At 43.9% G+C, this 22,116-nt stretch overlaps 1 protein-coding gene across 2 annotated transcripts in view; it reads left to right on the top strand.

The window, feature by feature from the left end:
- EBF2 (EBF transcription factor 2) overlaps window positions 1-22,116 on the top strand; it is a 387,225-nt gene that overhangs the window by 319,586 nt on the left and 45,523 nt on the right. For both annotated transcript variants that reach the window (XM_084808184.1, XM_084808183.1), the window contains exons 9-10: window positions 11,902-12,032; window positions 15,797-15,923. In XM_084808184.1, coding sequence (XP_084664310.1) covers window positions 11,902-12,032; window positions 15,797-15,923 — 258 coding nt within the window. The remainder of the gene's footprint in view (window positions 1-11,901; window positions 12,033-15,796; window positions 15,924-22,116) is intronic.

Consider the following 22,116-nt stretch of genomic DNA (forward strand, 5'->3'; position numbering starts at 1 on the left):
GGGGAGTACCCCATCTTATAAACTCAGAAATTTAAAACAATTATCTTGTAGTAAGACTGGGATAAATACAAGGGGTTTCCAGTTTATTCAAGCCAACAATAGACTCAATAATGTCAATACCTCTGGATTAAGTTTTTTTTTAAAATGAGGTATTGTTTGTATAGACAATTTTATGTATTTATTTATTTATTTATAAAATTTATTTCCTGCCCCTCATCACAGGTGATCTTAGGGTGGCTCACAACAATTAAATAACTACAAAAACAATTGAAAAACCAAACCAAACCAGAAACATACATTTATTATCATCGAATGGGCATTATCCAAAGGCTTGATGAAAAGAAAAGCCTTCAGTTGGCACTAAAACATACAAAATGTAGGAACCAATTTGAGGTAGGAGAGGAGACAGGATGCTAATGCTGATGAGTTTTGGATGTTTTAACCTCCAGCAATGATGGCAGCCCCAGAAGGACCTTCCCAACTGACCTAAAAATCTAAACAGGATCATATGGGCAAAAGTGTTCCTTCAGGTATCCAGGTCCCGAGACATTTAGGGCTTTTTCACTGCCTTGTTGTGGCGAAGGGGCTTGCGTAACTCAGTGAAGCCATAAGCTATGCCGTGCAGGGCCACCCAAGATGGACAGGTCATGGCAGAGAGTTCTGACAAAATGTGGTCCACTGGAGAAGGAAATGGCAACCCACTCCAGTATTCTTGCCAAGAAAACCCCATGGAACGTATCACAAGGCCAAAAGAGATGACACCGGAAGATGAGCCCCTCAGGTCGGAAGGTGTCCAATATGCTACTGGGGAAGAGCAGAGGGTATTTCCAAGTAGCGCCAGAAAGAGTGAAGCGGCTGGGCCAAAGCCGAAAGGACACTCAGCTGTGGATGTGTCTGGTGGTGAAAAGAAAATCCGATGCTGTAAAGAACAATATTGTTTAGGAACCTAGAATGTCAGATCAATGAATCAAGGTAAGCTGGAGGTGGTCAAACATGAGATGGCAAGATTGAACATCGACATCTTGGGAATCAGCAAACTAAAATGGACAGGCATGGGCGAATTTAATTCAGGTGACCATCATATCTACTATTGTGGGCAAGAATCCCTTAGAAGAAATGGAGTAGCACTCATAGTCAACAAAAGGGTGGGAAAAGCAGTACTGGGGTACAATCTTAAAAACAATAGAATGATCTCAGTACGAATCCAAGGCAAACCATTCAACATCACAGTAATTCAAGTCTATGCCCCAACCACTGAGGCCGAAGAAGCTGAGGTTGATCGGTTCTATGAAGACCTACAACACCTTCTAGAACTAACACCAAAAAAAGATGTCCTCTTCATCATAGGGGATTGGAATGCTAAAGTAGGAAGTCAAGAAATCACCGGGGTAACAGGCAAGCATGGCCTTGGTGTACAAAATGAAGCAGGACAAAGGCTAATAGAGTTTTGCCAAGAGAACATGCTGATCATAGCAAACACTCTTTTCCAACAGCACAAGAGCTGACTCTACACATGGACATCACCAGATGGTCAATATCGAAATCACATTGATTATGTCCTTTGCAGCCAAAGATGGAGAAGCTCTATACAGTCAGTCAAAACAAGACCTGGAGCTGACTGTGGCTCAGATCATGAGCTGCTTCTTGCAAAATTTCGGTTTAAATTGAAGAACGTTGGGAAAACCACTAAACCATTCAGGTATGACCTAAATCATATCCCTTATGAATACACAGTGGAGGTGAGGAATAGATTTCAGGGATTAGACCTGATAGACAGAGTGCCTGAGGAACTATGGACGGAGGTCCGTAACATTGTTCAGGAGGCAGCAACGAAATCCATCCCAAAGAAAAAGAAATGCAAGAAAGCAAAGTGGCTGTCTGATGAGGCTTTACAAGTAGCTGAGGAAAGAAGGGAAGCAAAAAGCAAGGGAGAAAGGGGAAGATATACCCAACTGAATGCAGAGTTCCAGAGAATAGCAAGGAGAGACAAGAAGGCCTTCTTAAATGAACAATGCAAAGAAATCGAGGAAAACAACAGAATGGGAAAGACTAGAGATCTCTTCAAGAAAATCGGAGATCTCAAGGGAACGTTTTGTGCAAAGACGGGCATGATCAAGGACAAAGAAGGCAGGGACCTAACAGAAGCAGATGAGATTAAGAAGAGGTGGAAAGAATACACAGAAGAACTATACAGGAAAGATCTGAATGTCCCTGAGAGCCATGATAGTGTGGTCACTGAACTTGAGCCGGACATCCTCGAGAGTGAAGTCAAGTGGGCCTTAGGAAGCATTAGTAACAAGAAAGCTAGCGGAGATGACAGTATTCCAGCTGAGTTATTTAAAATCCTAAAAGATGATGCTGTTAAAGTGCTGCCAACACTTTCAATATGTTCAATATGCCAACAAATTTGGAACACTCAACAATGGCCGCAAGACTGGAAAAGGTCAGTTTACATTCCAATTCCAAAGAAGGGCAACGCCAAAGGGTGTTCAAACTACCGCACAATTACGCTCATTTCACATGCCAGCAAGGTGATGCTCAAAATCCTACAAGCTAGGCTTCAGCAGTATGCGAACCGAGAACTACCGGAAGTACAAGCTGGGTTTCGAAGAGGCAGAGGAACTAGAGATCAAATCGCCAACATTCGCTGCATCATGGAGAAAGCAAGAGAATTCCAGAAAAACGTCTATTTCTGCTTCATTGACTACGCTAAAGCCTTTGATTGTGTGGATCACAACAAACTGTGGCAAATTCTTAAAGTGATGGGAGTGCCAGACCACCTTACCTGTCTCCTGAGAAACCTGTACGAGGGTCAAGAAGCAACAGTCAGAACCAGACATGGAACAACCGATTGGTTCAAAATTGGGAAAGGAGTACGACAAGGCTGCATATTGTCACCCTGCTTATTTAACTTATATGCAGAGTACATCATGAGAAATGCTGGGTTGGATGAATCAGAGGTCAGAATTAAGATTGCTGGGAGAATTATCAACAACCTCCGATATGCAGACGATACCACCCTAATGGCAGAAAGCGAAGAGGATCTCAAGAGCCTCTTGTTGAGGGTGAAAGAGGAGAGTGCAAAAGCTGGTTTGAAACTCAACATTAAAATAACGAAGATCATGGCATCTGGCCCCCTCACTTCCTGGCATATAGAAGGGGAAGAAATGGAAGCAGTGACAGATTTTACTTTCTTGGGCTCCAAGATCACCGCAGACGGTGACTGTAGCCATGAAATTAAAAGACGCTTGCTTGCTCCTTGGGTGGAAAGCTATGGCCAACCTAGACAGCATAGTAAGAAGCAGAGACATCACCTTGCCGACAAAGGTCCGTCTAATCAAAGCTATGGTTTTCCCAGTAGTAATGTATGGCTGTGAGAGCTGGACTATAATGAAGGCTGAGCACCGAAGAATTGATGCTTTCGAACTGTGGTGCTGGAGAAGACTCTTACGAGTCCCCTGGACTGCAAGGAGGTCAAATCAGTCCATCCTAAAGGAAATCAACCCTGACTGCTCATTGGAAGGACAGATACTGAAGCTGAAGCTGAAATATTTTGGCCACCTAATGCGAAGAGAAAACTCTCTGGAAAAGACCCTGATGCTGGGAAAGACTGAAGGCAAAAGGAGAAGGGGACGGCAGAGGATGAGATGGCTAGATAGCATCACCGATGCAATGAATATGAACTTGAGCACACTCCGGGAGACAGCGCAGGACAGGAAGGCCTGGCGTGCTATGGTCCATGGGGTCACGAAGAGTTGGACACGACTGAACGACTGAACAACAACAATGTTAGTTGCATTAACATAGAAAGCCCAAAATGTCTCAGGACCTGAACTGAGCCCGATGACTGATAGGCAGCCAGTGCAGAACATTAAGAACAAGTGTAATATGGTCCCTAACATGCCTGTTAAGAGTCTGTCCACTGCATTCTGCACTAGCTTCAGTCTCTGGACCATCTTCAAGGGCAGTCCCATGTTAAGTGGGTTGCAGTACTCTAACCATCACATTTGCAGTAGTCTAAAAACAATAGAATTCCATGGTGCTTCACAGAATAGCAAACAAGGTTACAGATCATTGCCCAGGAGGCTTATAATTCATAATTCATCACAGGGAAGACAAAAAAGGAAAGGGAGAGAAAGAGAGGCAGGGGGTATCAGTCAAAGAATATACATCCAAACTGGATGTGATGTTAATTATGTGATTGCAATTAATGTGTCTAGTTTTTTTAAAAAAATTAAAAAATAGCAAATATTAGGTTTCCAGGGGTTGTGGTGGTAGTGGAGGTGTCTATCAAGACTGTCATGCTGTGGTGGAAGAGGTTAAACCATCTTACCCATGCAGTGCGGCCCCAATCCTGATTGAGTCCTTTGGCAGCTGCTCTTTAAATGTTTCAAACTAGGCATGTTAATTGCAACATCATATCTACTTTGGCCTTCAGTTACATATGGTAGGGGATGGGGAAGGTGGGATTGCATCCAAGGCTTCATGGAAGAGGTGGGTTTTGAGGAGGGATGTGAAGGAAATGAAAAAGGTGGCATCTACGGATGCTGGAGAAATCTGAGATGGATTAAAATGAGTTTGGATTTCTCTGAATTCAACCTGTGGTTTTCACAGTGGACCATCCTCTTTGAGTTGCATGGAATCCATAAGTGGCAACTTTCAGACCACTTATTTACTTTCCAGAAATTTACTCAAATGTATTAGTTGAGCAGTACAAATGATCCTGGAAAATATGCTAAGATATATGCTAGTCTGAAAAACTTCCCCAAATATGTTCACCATTTTTTTTTTAATCATCATCAACCACAATGTTTAATACATCTCCGGTCCCTATTTAGTCTCTATCTCTTTTTTTGTGCTGAACTTCATGTGCTAATTAAAATTACGGAAATTGCTACAAAACTTATAGTGGAATATTTTGCATACTTTCACTCAGCCCCCCAAATAATAATAATATTTTGATTCCATCCATGAATGAATGACGGGACAAATGACGCCTGACAATCCATGAAACACACATGGAATGGATGCCACAAAATCCAGATATCCCTAATGGTAAGGTGTCCTTAAAAAGGCAGCTCCAGGTGTAAGGAGCAACAAGGATGGAATTAATAATGAATCCGCTACTTGCAACAGCACTCTCTCTCTCTCTCTCTCTCTCTCTCTCCTTTCTTTCCCCCTGTCAGGGTGGACACTGAGCCCATAGAATCCCAGAGTAGTTCTGATTCTGAGGAAGAGGAGCCGCTCCTGGGAGAGGAGCACGCTCCTCTTTCCCAGGGCCAACAGCTGATAGAGATTTCTACCACCGGCATTCCTAGCTTAGATAGCAGTCCTAGGAGTGACAGAGCGTGGGAAGCAGACTTGCTTGACATGCGACGCCGACGCAGGGAGCGGCGCCAAATGGAGGGCGTGGAAAGGAGGCATAGTGCCCGGTTGGCACGCAAACAACGGTTGCACCCAGAGGATCCAAGGGAAAAGGGGAGGGACTCTCCCTAGCCCTTAAGTTCAGGGTCTGCCAGTGATTCCCTTTCAAACGGGGACCAACTGTCATAGTTGTGCATAGGTCTGCTGCTCATACCTAGTTGCTAATAGTAGAGTTGTTAAGTTGTAAAGGAGGAATAAAGCTTTGAAAAGAATCCCTTTGTCTGTGTCTGGACTTGGCTACTGGATTAGACTGAGAGAGACCTCCAAGGAGCCCTTGACACCCCCATATTTCTTTTTCAGTTTGCAAATTGGTGCTTTTGAAATATCTGTACAATTACCTACACAGTTTGTTGGTATACAAACTACAGTTGGTCTCTTAGGTTTTCATGGCACACTGTTAAGTGCCCATAATGAATGGGGGAGTAATTCACACCAGGGATCCAAGAAATAATTACAAATAAATAATTATTTATGTTTGTGCCTTGAGGGATGGCTGGATCTGTCAATCTTAGTCTTGCTGAACTTGTTGGGTTTTTGAGCTCATGCTCATTCTGTACCGTTTCCAAGTTTGTGATGTTATTGAAAAAGAAAAATCTGTGCAGAAATGCATACACATTTTTGTAATGTTTGCATTAATGTATGCATTTTCTGCACATTTTTTAACATGCACATTTCCCGCAAGTATTTTACATTGCTGAAATGCTGGTTTTTTGTGCACTTTTCTCAAATATGCACATTTTGTGTGCATTTTCCCCTGAGATGACCTACATTAAAAATCTTGCAAAAATGAAGATTTCAGAAAGATGCAGCTCTGTTTTGGCTTGCTGAAAGGCTCAAGAGGTGCAAATTGGGTAAATCCAACAACAACAACAACAACAACAACAACAAATGCCTGATGGAGTGCATTTCTCACCCATTCCTAGCCTTGAGATCGTAAGCTAAGTTAATAGAGGGTGTTTTCTGACAGGGTTATGTGTCCTCTAGAGATCCTAGAAGTGCAAATGCAAGAAACTGAGGTCACTGCACATGAACCACCACAATTCCTACCCAGACACTGTGGCGATGTTAAGTAGTGAACATGGGACTTTCTACATTTGCATGTGCTTTGCCACTAAACTGTACACCCTACCCAAGCTATTCCTTGTTTTTCTAAAGCCCATAGTCAGGCATTGATTTTATTAGGACCAACTAAATGTGTTCCACATTCTGCACAAGGTTTTCAGATATTCCTCTCCAGTTTTCTTCATCAGGCAAGATGTTACAAAAACCACGTTGGGGCTGGGGAGGGAGGTGGTTAGAGGAGAAACGAAAGACTGCCATGGTGTTGAAGTCATGACATCTGCATGGTCAGGAACTTAAGCTGGAGTGGAGGAAAAGGCATAGTTGTAAATGGATTAGGTTCTACTAAGCATCATGCAGGTTTCAAGTTACACCTAGTGATGCCACCAAAATTTGTAATAAGTTTGCTCATGGATCAAAACTCAGACATTCATAATGCTACTTAGCTAAACTTTCCAGAACAAAACATGTTCCTGGGAGCTGGGCAGGCAGAGTGGCAATGATAACGGACTCATGGAGGATGCAGCAACAATTAAGGCAAGCTGGTAAACTCCTCACCCATTTCCTTTCTGTTAAACAAGAGAGTTAGGCTTGATTTTCAGGCAGACCATGTGAAAATAACCAATCAGAAAAGGGTATATCATGTGGTGACACATGATGTAATGACACATTTCATGATTCCAAACTACAGTTCCCAAGATGCAGTTTGATATTTCGCATACACAAAATTCCATATACACAGAATGAGATCTTGAATTAAAGGAGAACTCTCATCTGAGAGTATATGGATGAATTTGTTACTTTCTGAGGACATAATGAATTCATTTGGGGTAACTTTGTCCATCACTAGTTATACCTGGAGCAGTTGGGACAACAAACATCTAATGACCAATTCTCTGATTTTTGAAAATATAAAGTTCAGCTGTTACTTGTAATATGGGGGTGGTGACACCAACCTTTCTTATAGAGTTCTAGTAAGAATTACAGTCTAAGACAATTGTATTAATTTCTGGTCCTTTGTTTTTATTTGAAGTTGCTTATAGGTTACGACTTCAAATAAAAGAGCAAGGCAATTTACAAAATACATAAAACATCAGTGATGCACATTAAAATCCAATTAACAACTAATGCAAACCAAACAATAAAACTAAAACCAAATGCAAACATTAAAATGAATTGCACACTGAAAGTATTTCCCCCAAGCAGCCCCATAAAAACCTTAAGAGAAGACCATTGAGAGTAAATACATATTTATGGGACTACCCAGATGGGGACTGACTTACCCATAGGTGTGGTGCCACCACTGAGAAAGCTCTTTTGCTCCTGCCTGCCAGTCTGGCTGGTCTCAAAGATGGGCACACAAGAAGCACCTTGGCCAATGATCTCAGAGTGTGGGCAGGTTGCTACAGGTGAAGACGGGCCTTCTTATAACTTGGCCCGAAACCATTTAAAGCTTTAAAGCTTAATGACAGCGCTTGAAATTGGGCTCAGAATTTCACCAGCAACCTGTATAGCTTGTGCAGCATAGGCATCACATGATCTGAGCACTTTGCACCCACTAGCACTTCAGTGGTCACATTCTGCACCAGCTGAAATTTCCAAATCATCTTTAGAGAGCCAGTGTGGTGTAGTGGTGAGAGTGTTGAACTGGGAGCTGGGAGATCTGGGTTCTAGTCCCCACTCGGCCATGGAAGCTCACTGGGTGACTTTGGGCCAGTCACAGACTCTCAGCCCAACCCACCTCACAGGGTTGCTGTTGTGAGGATAAAATGGAGGAGGAGGAGGAGGAGGAGAATGTATGCCACCTTGGGTTCCTTAAGGAGGAAAAAAGGCAGGACATAAATGTAATAAATAAATAAATAAATGCGCTCCCACAGAGAGCGCATTGCAGTAATCCATGTTTTTCATGTGTGGTGTAGTGGTTAGAGTGTTGGACTGGGGCTCAGGAGATCTGGGTGCCAGGTGCCACTCAGCCATGAGGAGGAGGAGGATCATGTAAGCTGCCTTGGGTTCCTTGGAGGAAAAAAGGCAGGATATAAATGCAATAATAAATAAATACTAATAAATAAAATGTGTTCCATGTATGAGCAGCCTTTTGGAAAATATATAATATGTATAGACTGATGTGGTTTGAGCACTTTGGTGCTTAAGGCTGTAATCCTACACCCCATAGTGGGACTTCCAAGTAAATGCGATACACAAGGAAATACATATGGACCTTACTTTTGTGGCTTCCAAACAGACCCTGAAAACCTTTTCCCCCTAAGCTCCTTTTTAATATGTGGTACTCTGTGTTGTTTTAACCACTGCTGTTTTTAATGTCATACTAGTTATTTTTTAATGGTTCTTTCTTTCTTTCTTTCTTTCTTTCTTTCTTTCTTTCTTTCTTAGCTTTGGATGGTGGTTTCATTGGTTTTTGATGGCCCATGTATTATTGTTGTGATATAAGCCACTTCTAGGGGCTGCGGTGGCTTAGTGGTTAAGACGCTGAACTGCAGACCGGAAGGTCGGCAGGACAGCAGTTCGAGACCCGAGTGCCGCGTGACGGAGTGAGCTCCCGTCTTCAGTCCCAGCCCCTGCCAACCTAGCAGTTTGAAAGCAAGAAATTGCAAGTAGATAAATAGGTGCCGCCTCGGCGGGAAAGGTAACAGCGTTCCGTGCACCTCGGTGTTCAGTCATGCCGGCCACATAACCACGGAAGCGTCTTCGGACAGCGCTGGCTCTTCGGCTTAGAAACGGGGATGAGCACCGCACCCTAGAGTTGGACACGACTGGTTGGGGACACCTTTACCTTTACCTTTTTAAGCCACTTTCACCTTGGGAGGGTTTTATCCTGAAACGTGGGTTGTACATCTTTGAAGAAGGCAAACAAACAAACCTGCATAGGATTGTATTGTTAATGCAAAATATTTAAATGCCAAATATATTATTAGCTTATCTACTGAAGTGCTTTATTTCTGCCATTTTATTTCTCCTTGGCCCTGCCTTATACTGATTCAAAAACCTTATACTGATTCAAGGAGTTGTAGTCCAGTGAGTGGGTGTAAGGATGTCTAATAGACCATCCTCAGCATCCTTACCAGACTCAAATTCCCAGAATTCTTTGGGAGAAGCTGTAAGAGCTAAACTGCCATAAAACTAATAGAACATTGTAGTATGGATATGCTGTAGTTGAACAATAGCAGATGATCTTCTTTGGAAGACTGTAAAGGTTATACAAGCCCATGGATAATGCCACTGTTCTGCCAATGCAAGGATTTTAATTTTTACCGCAACATTTTCTGCCACAAAGAATGATGTTTCAATATCATTGACATATTGTTCTGTTCTGTCTCTGACACAGCACGGGCTTAGAGTCATTAGGTGGTGGTAGGAATGTATGGATTTTGTAAAATCCATTCTGTTTGCATTTTGTGGGTTGTCAGGTGCCTTTCATTCCATCATCCACTCATTGGCGGAATCAGATTTTTTCCAATTTCCCATTTGCGCAAATTCATGCTTGTAAAAATGGCAAATTCCCCCCAAATGCGCAAATCCCCCCAAATGCGCAAATCCCCCCATGCATATTTTCATACTGTAGTCTATGGGGAATGCACATTTTTGGCTTGTTTTTTAAAAAAGAATATGTATTTTTTTAATTTGCATAAAATGCTGGAAACTAAAACAAACAAAAAACACCCAATCTGCAAGTCCGTGGACTTCATGCGACTTGGGAAAAGCCGATCCACTGTGAACCCATTGGTTGGATTCATAGACATCTGAATTCATTTGATTCCATTGCAGACTTCTCCAACACCCCTAGGTGCTGGTGAGGCCAGGGGTTACAGGGTGTTCACGATGCATCAGGTTTTCACCAAGGTCTTGGGCAAGTCAGGTTTCTCAAGGAAGCAGGAACAGGAATGGGACAACATAATGGGGAGCTCCAAGTGGGGCTGGAAGCCAAACAAGCATAAGGAGGGGCTTGGTTTCCTTTAGGCTGGCTAGCACCACCTAGCCAGAAATGGATTGTCCTTCCCTTTCACAATCAACACCTCAAGGAGACAAAATTTCAGGCTAATACAACTTTATTTTGCTAGAGACTAGCCTTTCTACAAATGCAGATTAAGGAAGCTCTCAGACTGCCTCAGGCCTTAACCAACTTTTCTGAGATCTCTAATCAGAGGAGATGAACTGGAGAGTAGTGAAGTTGTTGACAGTTTGAGCATGAGCCTCACAGCCAAACTTGCTTTGCAGTGATGCCCCTCCCTTAGGGTGGCTCCCTCCTACATTGGCTTCCAAGAGTGGCTATCCTGGCAGAGCATCTGAGCCCTGTCCCTAACTTTTCCTGCTTTGCTTTGCGATGCGCCCTAGTGTCTCTCAAGTCACTCCCCTCCTCCTTCTTGGAAAGTTGAGTTCTCATGGTGGAGGGAGTGGGCAGGGACTCCTCCTGGGCCATCTGTTTGTCAGGCCTTCACAGGAATCTCTCTCAGCATCCCTTCCCCGGGCTCTGATCTAGCTGTTCCAACTCTGATTCAGAATTGGAGCTGTCGGACATCTCAAGGGGCTTGGACTAATCCCTGACACACCTCCACACTAACTGAAGCCCTTCCTCTTAAAGGGACTCCATTGTTTTTCGCAGCCCCTGGCTGGACAATGTGGAAGTGGCTGTGACATGCTGGTGTCATAGCTGGTGTCCTCAGAGTCTGAAGACAGAAAAGCAACCCCCTCGGGATGCAAGGGGCAGGTCCCTCAGATTTTCCTGGGGAACTGGATCCCAAGGAGCTAGAAGCCTTGTTATGCCTTTCTCTAACCAAGTCATCTCCCTGAACTGTTAACTCAGGAGTCTCTTCTTCTGAGGACAAGGGTTCGGTGTCTAGACCATGACATACTTTGGGGTAAAGAGAAGATTTCACACCAAAATCCAAATGGCACAATCCAGCCATGTGCAAGGCCCATTGAAATGGGTGGGACCATACCTTAGTGGTAGAGCAATGATTTGCATGCAGGAGTTTCCATGTTAAAGCCCTGTCATCACCTGGGATCTTAGTTAACAGGTCTGGCAATAATTGCTCTCTGCCTGATACCTTGGAGAGCCACTGCCAAATGGAGTAGGCCAGGGGTGGGCAGAAAGTAGAACTCCAGACATTTTGGACCAACTCCTAGCATTCCTGACCATTGGCCATGCTGGCAGAAGCTTCTGGGAGTTGAAGTCGAAAACATCCGGAGATCTACCTACTGCCAACCCATAGAGTAGACAATACTGGGCTCACTCAGATTAAGACAACATTCTGAACTGGGCATGGTTGAGATCTTCTTGTAGACCTTTCAGGACCATTGGTGAGGTCTTGGTGCAATCAAATTACCAGGGGAAGGCTTCATGTACTCTTTGCCAGAAAACTAACACCAGTGTCCCCTTCTTTACGTTTTTCCCCCCTTTAGCCACTCCCTGCATCAAAGCTATTAGTCCAAGTGAAGGCTGGACCACAGGTGGAGCAATGGTGATCATTATAGGAGACAACTTCTTTGATGGGCTACAGGTCGTATTTGGGACCATGCTCGTATGGAGTGAGGTAGGCAAGCTTGCTTTCTAGTTACATTTTGTGAAGCTGTCCTTCCAAAAGAGCTAATGTACTTTGGATTTGTTTTAATTATCATTTATCAGAGGGTAAAATTCAAACATGGAATCCTCCATTGTTCCATTTTTCTTTGAATTTCAAACTGTGTACAGAACATAATATGCCACAGCTTTCACTTTCTTCAGTCATTTAGGCGTTGTCCCCCCCATGCATCACCACAATTGTGATGTAACTCTAAATAAAATTGCACATTTATTTTCATGTGCTGTGTTTTACTGATGTCCACATGTACTTCTGTGCACTAATAAACACTGCACACCAATATTTGGGTCCATCGCCCAAACTGGGCACAATTTCAGTTACACATAAAAAACAACAACAATAGCACAAAATTGTGGCCATTGAAGGGGCTGTTTTGGATTTAGGGGGTCCTGATTAACTTACATCCCAGTCAACCCAGATTCATGGGTGCTGAAGTGAGACAAATCACAAATGGATTAGTTTAACAGATTATTAAGTAAAGAAAGATGATATATGGAGTCAGAAAGAATATACAAAGAAAGCTCACATCCCTCCAGTTGACAAAGCTGTAGGGATGTACGAAAGTCACTTACCTTTCCGCGGATTATGTTGATGGTGGGGGGGAGGTGGAATCCTCGACGGGGGGGGAGGCGATCCGTTCCTCCCCCCCGGAATCCTCCACGGCTGGCTGTGCTCTGCAGCAGCTCCGCGGAGCAGCTGGCCAGGCCCAGGCCAGAGCCATCTGCAGGTGGATTTTCGGCCACGGAGGGCTCGGGGTAAAAAAAAAAACAAAAAACTGCATATGCAAATGGCGGCGGCTATGGCCGCCGCCATTTGTGTTCCTTATTTTTAGCCATCTTAGTCTACGTAAATATTTATGTAGACTATGACGGCGAAAATAAAGAGGAACGCAAATAGCGTAGCGGGTGCTATTTGCGTCCCTTTTTGATTCACTGTTTTAGCCTACGTAAATATTTACATAGGCTAAAACGGAGAATCAAAAAGGGACGCAAATAGTGCCCGCTATGCTATTTGCATTCCCCTTTATTTTCGCTGTCATAGTCTACGTAAATATTTACGTAGACTGACTAAGACGGCCAAAAATAAGGAACGCAAATGGCGGTGGCCATAGCCACCGCAATTTGCGTACGTGGGTTTGTTTGTTTTTTACCCAGCCATGATAGGCTATGTAAATCTTTACGTAGCCTGTCACATCTTGTAAAAAAAAAAAAACCCGACAAGACTGCAAATGGCGGCGGTGGCAGCCGGTCGGAAGACCAGCCGCTGCAGCCGCCGCCGCCACCAGAGCCGGTGCTGCCCGGAACATCCGCCCCAGGTAAGTCTCATCCCGGGGGGGATCCGTGGGGGGGCGGGAGGGGCAGGCCATTCCGCCACAGATTTCGGGGGGCCGAATGCACTGGCATTCGGCCTCACTGAGATCCATGGCGGAATTCTCTAGAAAGCTGGCGCTTTTGTCACAAGCTGGGTGTATATTTGAATCCCCAAAATATATAGATGCTCTCCAGGACTGACAAATGAACTCCAGGCTGGCAAGTGCTATTCCCCCTTGGAGTGAGAACAAATTTGTTGTGTTGTTCTCAAGCTTATATTGCCATCTCCCATAGTCTTGAAGTTTCTCGAAGCATCCCATCCTAGGAAACTAATTGCCTCTCCTGAAAGAAAGAGAGAGAGAGAGAGAGAAACCTCAACGTTCCAACTTAGGAGTGAAAACCTCCCAGTTCGAGGGTGAGATAAGACACTCAGAAGGGTGATGTAAACCAGTGTATGTACAGTTGTTGACATATGGTGTTGAACTTGCTCAATACCAATTACAACTATACGTGAGGCCCCATCAGGAGCCTACCTCTTGGTTAGCTAAAATCTGTTCACTATGTTAGCCTACACAGGTCTCTATTTAACACACTATACAGGACACAACTGTGGGAGCTCACTAAACCTCCTTGCCAGCTCTTCCAATCAAGTCCACTACAGGCATGGTGAACTGATTCACTGGTTGAGGGGAGCTGCTTTGTTTAGCAACATGAGTGACATCCATACCTCCGGCAATGGCTCCTTTTTATTTTCCTTTTATTTTTTTAATGCTGCTGCCACCTGTGGTGTGTTTCTTTTCTGTTGTGCAGTTAAGTTATTTTAGACTCTGAGTGTAATGGTATATTATTATTATTATTATTATCATCATCATCAACATTTCTATACTGGCCCATAGCCGAAGCTCTCTGGGCAGTTTGCAGAAGTTAAAACATTATGTCCCCCTCCCCTTTTAGATGGTTATATGCATTGCTTCAGTCACTTCAAAATGGAAGCCAGCTCTCCAGCATATTAAATTAAAGACAGGGCAGCTGCAGCTTAAAAAAAACCAAAAACCAAAAACCAAAGGGGACTTGGGGGTGGGGAGAGGAGAGCCCCCCCATTCCACAGGTACCACCAAAAAAGGAGATAAGGAGCCATCATCTCAGGCACCACTGTTGCTAAGGTACGTGGCTCCACCCTTCCTGAATTGGTGAACTGGTTCGCACCTGCCACCTCCACCACAGGGAAAATTAGACAGTACAATCACATCAAAATACCATTTTTGCAGTGTTTCATCAAAATGCACACGCTTGCTCATTGATACCACTGAAGGGACAGGGGTGGGGAGAGACATGATGGAACCCAAAGCTGTGACAATCTGCCTAGCTTGCCCCAAATCCTGCACAAAATTCTGGAAGAAAAACAACAGAAAATTCCAAATTGCATTTTGGTTACACTTTGGAAACTAGTAATTCAGAACACCAAATGAGGTGAGAAGAATTTCATAGAATCATAGAATAGTCGGGTTGGAAGGGGCCTACAAGACCATCGAGTCCAACCTCCTGCTCAATGCAGGAATCCAAGTCAAAGCATCCCTGAGAGATGGCTGTCCAGCCTCATCTTGAATGCCTCCAAGGTGGGAGAGCCCACACCACCTCCCTAGGGAATTGGTTCCATTGTCATATTGCTCTAACAGTCAGGAAGTGTTTCCTGATGTTCAGCCAGAATCTGGCTTCCTGTACCTTGAGCCCATTATTCCGTGTCCTGCACTCTGGCATGATCGAGAAGAGATGCTGGCCTTCCTCCCTGTTACAACTTTTCAAGGACTTGAACAGCGCTATCCTATCTCCCCTCAGTCTTTTCTTCTCGAGGCTAAACATGCCCAGTTCTTTCAGTCTCTCTTCTTCATAGGACTTTGTTTACAGTCCCCTGTTTATCTTCGTTGCCCTGAGTAGAAGGGAACTAGTACTTCACATGATTTGGAAGCTATGCTTCTCTTAATACACCCCAAAATAGCATTTGCCTTTTTTGCAGCCACATCACATTGTTGGCTCATATCCAGCTTGTAATCTACAACAATTCCAAGATCCTTCTCGCTTGTAGTATTGTTTAGCCAAGTATCACCCATCAGTAGCATTCCTAATTTGAAACCCCATATTCCAATAAGAAACATGTCTTCTTTAGGCTTCACCAATATGGGAGGCTGACCTAGATAATTTAACATATGTTTTTCCCCCCACCATTGAGATCTGTACAATAGAACCTGCTATCATTTGCAGGGAGAGGGGGAGTCTGTCAAGGGGAAAATTACATTCTGCCAAATTTTAATGTTCTGACATATCTAGAGGCACAAATTGAGAATGAAGATGGAGCTTGTGGAAATGCTGCTTTGTTCTCACTTGTTTTCTCTCTCTGATGCTTCCCAGCTGATCACCCCACATGCCATCCGTGTCCAGACGCCCCCTCGTCACATCCCTGGTGTGGTTGAAGTAACATTATCGTACAAATCCAAACAATTTTGCAAAGGAGCCCCTGGTAGATTTATTTATACAGGTACGTGAAAATAATGTATCACAAAGGACTAGCTCTGGGGGAACTTCCTTTCTTCTAAATTACTACTGTTTAAAGTTGTGCTGAAACTGCTCCTGTCAGCGTGGGTTGGGGGTATTTGTTTCAAAATAGGTGCTGATGCTTTTAAACTTAATTTGCTCTTTTCCAGCATTTTCTGCAGGGTAGTTCCCCCTAACCTGGTTAAATTCAGTAGTCCTGAGATGTCCCATGGACATATCAGAATAAACAGCAGAGCATGAGCAATGGGTGGCATCAGCAGATGGAATCCTTGGGCAGCTGGTGGGGGCCCAGAGCCCCAGAAGGATCCACTGCTGTCAGCTGCCCTGGGCAGCTTCATCTCTCCCCCCTTGCACCCCAACACTTTGAACAGCACTGGGCAGATGCACATAGCCATCATTTTAATTCCCCACAATGTCCCCAACATAAAGTTCCCTGGGAACATTCTGGGAATTTAAATTGGTGGCCATATTCACCCACCTATCATTGCTCAGAGAGAGGACTGCTATTGCTGTGAGTGCCAGCTGCCATTGCCAGGTAAGACCACCAGGACACATCAGTGGAGAAGAAGGCTCAGCAGAGGACACTTTGCCCAGAGCTCCTTGAAAGCCAGCCTTGACTAGGGATGTCAGAGGAATCCATCCAGGGGGTGAAGCTCGTTGAGCTTTGGTCAGCTCAACCCCCTGGACTTCAAGTTGCTTTCTCATGAGCTGGCCCAACTCAATGTGCTTTGAGCTCATGGATTTCTGGTTTGTTTGTTTTTATTGGCATAAAGCAATTTGCACAAATTCCAGCCACAATTTGCACAAATTATGCAACTGGCGGACGGATTTTGCACAATTTGCACAAACTGCAGGCAGCATTTGCATAATTTATGCACATTGCAGATGCTATTTGTGCAAATTCCTCCCCCCCCCCCAAGTTCCTAGATTTCAGGAGCAAACCCCTGCCTTGGCCCGCAAATGGAAGATGAGTCAGGAGTGCCATGGGAATCCATTGGGCCCAAAGAGGGCCGGATTTTGAGGGGATTGGGGGTATTTTGATGAGAAGCGCTGAAATGGATTAACGTAGGCCTCAGTTTTTGGTTTGGTTGTTTTACTGGTGTGGTCAATCTATGACTGGGCTGCATCACTTTGGAGGGGCAGGAATTCACCATTGTGCCTTACTGCATTTTTCAGCCACAGTAATATTTTCTGGCACAATGGTCCATGCCAGCTACTACTGAGTTTGAACAGTTTTACCACATTTTGTAACACTTTGCTTCTGTAAGGTACAAACTGCTTTCAGGTAGTAGCAAATGGTGCAGCATTAGCTCAAGGATTCTGGGGTGAGCTATGTTGAAAAATGCTGAGTAGTATCTTTAGACAGCATGAGTCTAGTTTTCCCTTGGATCTTCCGAATTATTTCCCCCCTAGTAACAAGGACTACATGTCTGTCAATGGCTATCAGCAAGGACCTTCACAACTGGAGGCAATCTAACATAAGAACAGAAGAAGAGCCATGGTGGATTAGATCAAAGGTCCTTCTGGTCTAAATATCTGATTCTGGAGACAAAAGGCCTCCGAGACCTACTTGTGAATTGCTTGGTCATTGGAGAAGACCAGATGCTGAACTAGATATACTTTTTTTCTGATCCAGCAGGGTACTTCCATTCATAAGAGCAGAGAATGTATGCAGTGCTTTCTCAAAGAGAAAACAGGGGTAGCAATGCTGGAGAAATTCAAGATGGACTAAAATGAGCTTGGATTTCCAAGAATCCGGCCTGCGGAATCCGCTGCAGAACCACCCCCGCAGGCTGTGCGGAGTCCGTGGACTTTCGGATTTTATTTTATTTTTTACTTTCCCAAAATTTACGCATATGAATTCATAGGAAAATATGTAAATTTCTGCTGAGGAAACATTGAATGGAATGGGGGACAATACGGTTAATGTTACATACTAAGTGTATGTAAACACTTGTATAATTATTTGCATATTTTTCTGCACAAAAAAAAATAAATCGCATCCGTCTTTGGGTGGACAGCGGTACAAAAGGCACCCAACAATCTGCAAAACACAGACAGAGTGAGTTTTACACAGTTTGTACATCCCTAAATAGGGGTGTAAGTATGAGTTCTGCAAAAGTAGATCCTGCTTGTTTGATTAAGCCCCAGATGTTGTGAAGGAAACTATGAGCATAAGTACATAGCTTGCTCCAGGGGACTACTTACATTTTAATATCTTTGCAATGTTGATGGAATTGGAATCGAAGAACAGAGAAGGTATTCTGAATCTTGCTATTTTTATGACAAAATCATAAAAATGGTTCCTTATTCAAAAGCCAGTGGTTTAGTCAGCTCTGTCTTATTTGTACCATCTGTAGGTGGGTGGAATCACAACACAACTGGTCCTAGTCATTCATTCTGCACCAGCTGAAGTTTCCAAATCATCTTTTAAAGGCAGGTCCATGGAGAGTGCATTGCAGTAATCCATGTCCTCCATGTGTGGTGTCATGGTTAGAGTGTTGGACAGGGACTCAGGAGATCTGGGTTCTAGTCCCCACTTGGCCATGACATTCCCTGGGTGACTTTGAGCCAGTCACTGACTCAGGATACCAATAACAACTGTGACTGGTCAATTAAGGAATCCCTCCTGGAACAGTGCTGTTTTCAGGAGGTGCCAGAAACAGCGCAGTGTTGGTGCCTGCCTGACCTCCAAGGGCACGGAATTCCAAACAAAGAGAGCTGCCATGCTGAAGGCTCTTCTCCTGGTGGATTCCTATCGGGCCATAGGTCCATGTGGAACCACCAGGAGCATGCCCCCCAATGACCTCAGTGAGCGGGCAGATTGGTAAGGGAGAAGGCGCTCTCTCAGGTATCCTCAGGTATCTTTATAATAATAAAGAAAGACAAAAATGATAAATAAAAATAAATAAATGCTGTTAATAAATAATACATAAATAACAATAAATGAAATGTGTTCCATGTTTGAACAGCCTTTTGGCAAATTCATAATGAGTGTGAGCTAAGCTGGTCCAAGTCATTCATATGTTTTGAATGTGAGCCAATGTCTGTGCCCGAGGGGGGGGGTTACACGAGTTGGGAGTTTGAAAATATGGCTGAGGGGGTTGGGGTGGAATCGTGACAGTTGGTTGAGCTGAGCTCTGCAAGGGTGTTTCCAGGTTTTCCTAGTCTCCAAACTTCCGGTTTGGTGTTTCCTCAGAAAGACTGAGGGGAATGGCTGAGCCAACAGCCCAGAAAAAAAAAGTACTCCTCATACGCTCTTCTTCCAAAGCAATCTATTTCCCTCCCCCCAGACAGAATCTCAGGCACCCTAGAATGCTGCTGATCCCTTCCTCTGCAGCCTGACACAGAGCTCCAACCTCAGAGGATGGGATCTGAGCATAGATCCCCCCCCAGCTCCTCCCAGGTGCCACAAAAAGCTCCATGGCAGCTATCTTACCTGATGTAGGTGTTGTGACCTCAGGGAAGAGAGGTAAAGGGGGAGTCCACTGGATCAAAACAACCAGTGGCGGGGGTTGTGGATCCACTGGTGCCAACAGCTGCCCTGTCCCTGCCCCACCCCTGGCAGTAGATCTCCACTAGATGGGCTCAGAGGCCTATCAAGTGGACAATTCTGTAAGGGAGGATGGAGATATGAACATCGGCCCTGCCACCTCTCCTGCCCTGTGGTCAGCAGCCTGGCGGGGCATTGGATACTCAGATACCCAAGATCAGAGGCCTCCATTCTTCAGTCTTCAACAGGTAGCATTGCTGTCTTCTCCACACACAAACCCTCCTTGTACCTGTTCATTGCACTTGCTATGACAAAGTTGCACAACCTTTCCCGCTCCCTGTGCAATAGGCACCAAACTGGTTATTTCTTCAAGTCTGGTGGCAGCCAGTGGCTATCAATGAGGATGGAGACTTAAACAGATGACCCATGTATCCAGTCACTGGGCCAGGCTACAGTGAAAACACAGAAGCATTTTTTTTTGGGGGGGGGGAGGTGGAACCTACTCGTACCATCAGGCTTCACAGAAGAATATACAAGGAATTATCTAAAGAATATTTTCAGATTCACCTGGGTTGTTTTTGCTGTACAGTACTAGGAAGATGCTCCATAAAATTAGCAAGGGGGGAAATCAAGCAATTTCTCAGGCTTTCTATCTAAGTAGATCATGACAAGCAAAGCGATAAACACAACTATTAAGTACGGCTGCACCTGGTGTAAGCAATTCCCCCAGCTCATTTTGGTGGGTAGCAGAATTGTTTAAAGAAAAAAAAAACACAGAACAATAAAATGAGAACTTCCAAGCTGCACAATTAACCTGGTGTGTTGTTTTTCTCCTGCAGTCCCCATATTAGTGAACTTCAAAGCCTGTTATGATCATGCTATGATTAAAAAAAAAAACACACCCTAATCACTACAACTTACTTTATTTTTTTGGTGGAATCATGTGGCTGTTTTCCTCTATGAATACGTATCTTGGAGAATATGCCACACGTTCCATATGCAATCAGCAATTTAGGGGAGAAAACAGCTCAGGCAAGAGTCAAGTCAATTTGTAGCAGGTGGGGGAACATTTCTCAAAATCCAATATTTGAACTTTGAAATTCTTCTCTTGGCATCATGGCATTAGTCAGGTGTAGGTCAATTCCTTTGATTCCAAGGGCAGCTGTCTTGTGAAATGTTTAACTATAAAGGCAAGACTGAATGCTCAGATTTCAAAATGTCTGCCAAAGTACACATGACATCAAGCAACGGCCACAATTTAGGTAGACGTAAGTGCTTTGCAGCTGCAAATGGCTTAAAATACATCAATTACGGCCATAATTTTCCCATGATAGGCTAATGGCAGCCGCCATTAGCCTATCTCACCTTTTATAAAGCTGAAAAGCCACCCCACGAAATCTGGTAGATGCACCAGGGCTCCAAGAGGCCCAGATTTCCCTGCAGTGACCCGCCCCTCCAGACCAGACATCAGGTGGTTCACTCATCCCTAGTCCTGACCCAGATCACCCTGCCCCTACCCCAACCCCAATGCTGGCAATTTCTAAAAGAAAATTGGTACACTCAGGGGCAAATCACATGATTAACATCATGTATAGTTTGCCTCTCAGATATTAAAATTGTGTTCTGAGCAAACCATCCACCTTTAAATGTGCACTTCTGAATTAGCGATAAGCAGTTTTCCCCAGTTCCATTTCCTTTTTGTTCTGTGGATTCTCTTTGTCTCATAGTCCACTCAGGGCCAGCCCTACCATTAAGCAGAGTGAAGTGGCTCATTAGGTGTCATGAAAAGGCAACACATTGTTATTTATTTATTATTATTGGATTTTCACTCCCGAGGAGTGACACCTGTGGGATTTTATGCCTCAGGTGCCAAAATACCTTGGTTGGTCTTGGCTACCATGCAACCTGACTTGGGGGAGTGGGAAGCATTTGCTGATTTGCCTCAGGCAGCAAGATGCCTCGGGCTGGCTCGACTTCAACACCTCTTGAATTCCTGTTTAACTAGAAGGATTTCTATAATTAATTCCATAATTGGAGCATGCACAGTTTGCCACAGGTTTCCATTCCTTAACTTCATTTGCATTTTTTTTCTCCTTTACATTACTGATGCATCTATGTGTGTGGATAAAACACACACACACACACACACACACACCCTGCCAAAACAACAAAAGCAGTCATAGAATCATAGTTGGAAGGGGGCTTGAGAATCGTGTAGTGCAGTGATTGGATGTATTATTGCATCACGATTCTTTTTGTGGGGTGTTTTACTGATGCACACCTGCACTGCTACACACGTTAGTAAAACAATACACAACAAGAATCTTGATACAATGGTCGGTGCAACCAGTTGCATCAAGGTAGTTGTTTTGCAGTGTTTTAACAATGCACACAAGTTCACATGCATGCCAGTAAAATGCCAAGCAAAAAGAATTTTTATATGATAGCATGCACGATCACAACAACTTTGCTTTTTTTGCGGCCATGCGTTTTTTTTAGTGCATACCCAAGTGTACATGCATATCAGTAAAACAGCATGAAAAAAGAAACAATCTTGATACAAAAGTATGCACAAGTTTGTTTGTTTCTAGTGCTTGATCTTGATACACAGGTATGCACAAATTTGCTGTTTTTTGTTTTTGTTTTTGTCTATTTATTTATTTATTGCAGTGTTTTATCAGTG

The sequence above is a fragment of the Heloderma suspectum genome, chromosome 6 (genome assembly GCF_057233095.1).
Source record: "Heloderma suspectum isolate Gila_16-S chromosome 6, 16-S_ref, whole genome shotgun sequence".
Taxonomy (NCBI): Eukaryota; Metazoa; Chordata; class Lepidosauria; order Squamata; family Helodermatidae; genus Heloderma; species Heloderma suspectum.